Source organism: Anastrepha ludens, chromosome 2 (genome assembly GCF_028408465.1).
Source record: "Anastrepha ludens isolate Willacy chromosome 2, idAnaLude1.1, whole genome shotgun sequence".
Lineage (NCBI taxonomy): Eukaryota > Metazoa > Arthropoda > Insecta > Diptera > Tephritidae > Anastrepha > Anastrepha ludens.
The window spans coordinates 86,973,135-86,975,206 of NC_071498.1; the positions used below are offsets into that span (position 1 = coordinate 86,973,135).

At 33.9% G+C, this 2,072-nt stretch overlaps 1 protein-coding gene across 1 annotated transcript; it reads left to right on the forward strand.

Annotated features, from left to right (window-relative positions):
- Nucleotides 1–354: 354 nt before the first annotated feature.
- On the forward strand, nt 355–1,872 carry LOC128869507 (uncharacterized). Its single transcript, XM_054112090.1, has 3 exons — nt 355–731; nt 1,263–1,781; nt 1,835–1,872. Exons 1-3 carry the CDS (start codon nt 500–502, stop codon nt 1,870–1,872), a joined length of 789 nt encoding a protein of 262 aa, XP_053968065.1. The 5' UTR covers nt 355–499.
- The last annotated feature ends 200 nt before the right edge of the window (nt 1,873–2,072 follow it).

Consider the following 2,072-nt stretch of genomic DNA (forward strand, 5'->3'; position numbering starts at 1 on the left):
GAACTTTGGTTTCAATTCTAATTCGAAAAGAAATGCATGTATGCATGCATGTTTATATACATATTATATATTAGCATAGCATATGTATTAGGTTATGAAAATTGCGCGAAATTGTATGTATGCATGTTTATATACTTATATTAGCATAGGACATACCTATGTATGTAATTAAGTTATGAAAATTGCGCGAAATATTATGTATGCATGTTTATATACGTATATTAGCAAAGGACATATGTATATTAGCTTTACATATATGAAAATTGCGCCAAATATCGGAAAAAATGTATGATTGCATTAGATTTGATTTTGATTGGATAAATGTATATATGTACATATATGAAAACTGCGCCAAATTAATGAAAAGCTCTTATGATTGCTTGTAACCAATTGAACTTTGGTTTGAATTTTAATTCGAAAAGAAAGTCAATTGGAAGTGCACGTGCGCGGTGAAGCAAACATTTTTAAATTGTTAATAAGTAATAATTAAAAGAAAAATATGCCTAAAGCTTCGAAATGTCGTGTTCGCGAGTGTTATAGTGAACAAAATGTTCGTTCGTTTGCATTTCCCAAAAATCGGGAATTATTAAATTTGTGGAAGGAGAATTTGAGGATCTCACCCTCAATGCAAATGCCAATGCATAATTCATTTGTATGCATTAAGCATTTTGAGGAGGATGCCGTGGGACCAAAATATCTCAAGAATGGAGCGGTTCCAACTTTAAACTTGGGTAAGTAAATTAATTTATTATTATGTCTCCATATATGTATGTACAGTGAAGAAAAAATAAACGGAGTTACCGTCAATATTATTATTTCTTATAAATCTGTGAATATTTTTTTAAATATTAGTGTCTCAGTTTCTTTTTGGTTCACTGTACATACATAAAGTGATAATCGTATGCTTGGATGTCGTTTTCAATACTTCGTGCCTATTGAAAAGCTTAATATACACATTCATGCATGCATGCATGAAATAGAAAGCAGAGAAGGGATTTATTTATTTAGAATGCGCACTTTCTCATTATTTTATTTGCATATTTATAAAAAACTTTTGAATTTAAAAGATCGGGTTTAGGATAATGCCGTATGGGCAATTTTAGGCCAAGTATAATGATTTATTTAATGAAACTTGGTTGAGATGTTAGATGAAAACTATAAATCCCCGGAGGGTGCGGGTTCTAGTTTTATATATGTGTATGATTATACTGAATATACCTAAATTTAAATTTTGTAAAAATTAAAATAAAAATTTTAATTAGGCTATGATGATGTTCCACCGAACAAGTGGACCGAAAAAAAGAAAAAAAGGAGCTGCTGTATCGTGAGCTGCGTGCCTAAGGATAAAGTTATACTTTTTGCGTTTCCTAGGGACGAAGAGACCCGTAAGAATTGGGCCTTGGCTTGCAACGTGCAAGTGTCAAGCACTGACAGGGTTTTTCTTTGCCAACGCCATTTTGAACCCACATTGGTTGCAAAATATAAACTCTTGAAAGGGGCTTTTCCTTGCTTCAATTTAGAGCCAGTAAATAGAAGTCGCTCGCCTAGTGCTGGCTCTGATTGGGTTTGCCCGCCCGTCACTGCAACTTATAGTAAGGTAGTTAAGGAAGTAGAAGAAGATTTAACTCTGGAAGAGTTTGAGAAATATTCGATATTAGAGGAAAACAGGCAGGCTAGTTATAGTAATCAGATCTGCGTGGACTTAGAAACCACAACCACTCGCGAACGGTTTGCTCAGTCTGCTCGCTATTATCAGAGCAACGCGATCAAATTAAATAAACGTATTGAGGAGCTTGAAAAAGAAAATAATGACCTAAAAAATAAATATTCTGAGTTGTTGAAACGTGCAATAATTGCGGAAGAAAGTTGTAGCAGCGATGCTTTAACTTTTGCAAAAATGATCGTCAGTACCAAAAAAGGTTGGTATAATGAGGACGAAAAGGCATTGGCACAAAATTTGAACTATATGTCCACTAAAGCATATTCTTTTATGCGTGACGATCTAGGTTTTTGTTTACCACACAAATCATCTCTTTTGCGTTGGCGCCCCATCAGGTATGTTGTTCCAGGTT

What these genes read in the sequence shown, in the direction of transcription:
- LOC128869507 (XM_054112090.1), top strand. Translation starts at nt 500, where the DNA reads ATGCCTAAAGCTTCGAAATGTCGTGTTCGCGAGTGTTATAGTGAACAA. An exon ending in GGTTCCAACTTTAAACTTGG is followed by an intron (nt 732 to 1,262) that starts GTAAGTAAATTA and finishes AATTTTAATTAG; the next exon opens with GCTATGATGATGTTCCACCG. An exon ending in CGCGATCAAATTAAATAAAC is followed by an intron (nt 1,782 to 1,834) that starts GTATTGAGGAGC and finishes AAATATTCTGAG; the next exon opens with TTGTTGAAACGTGCAATAAT.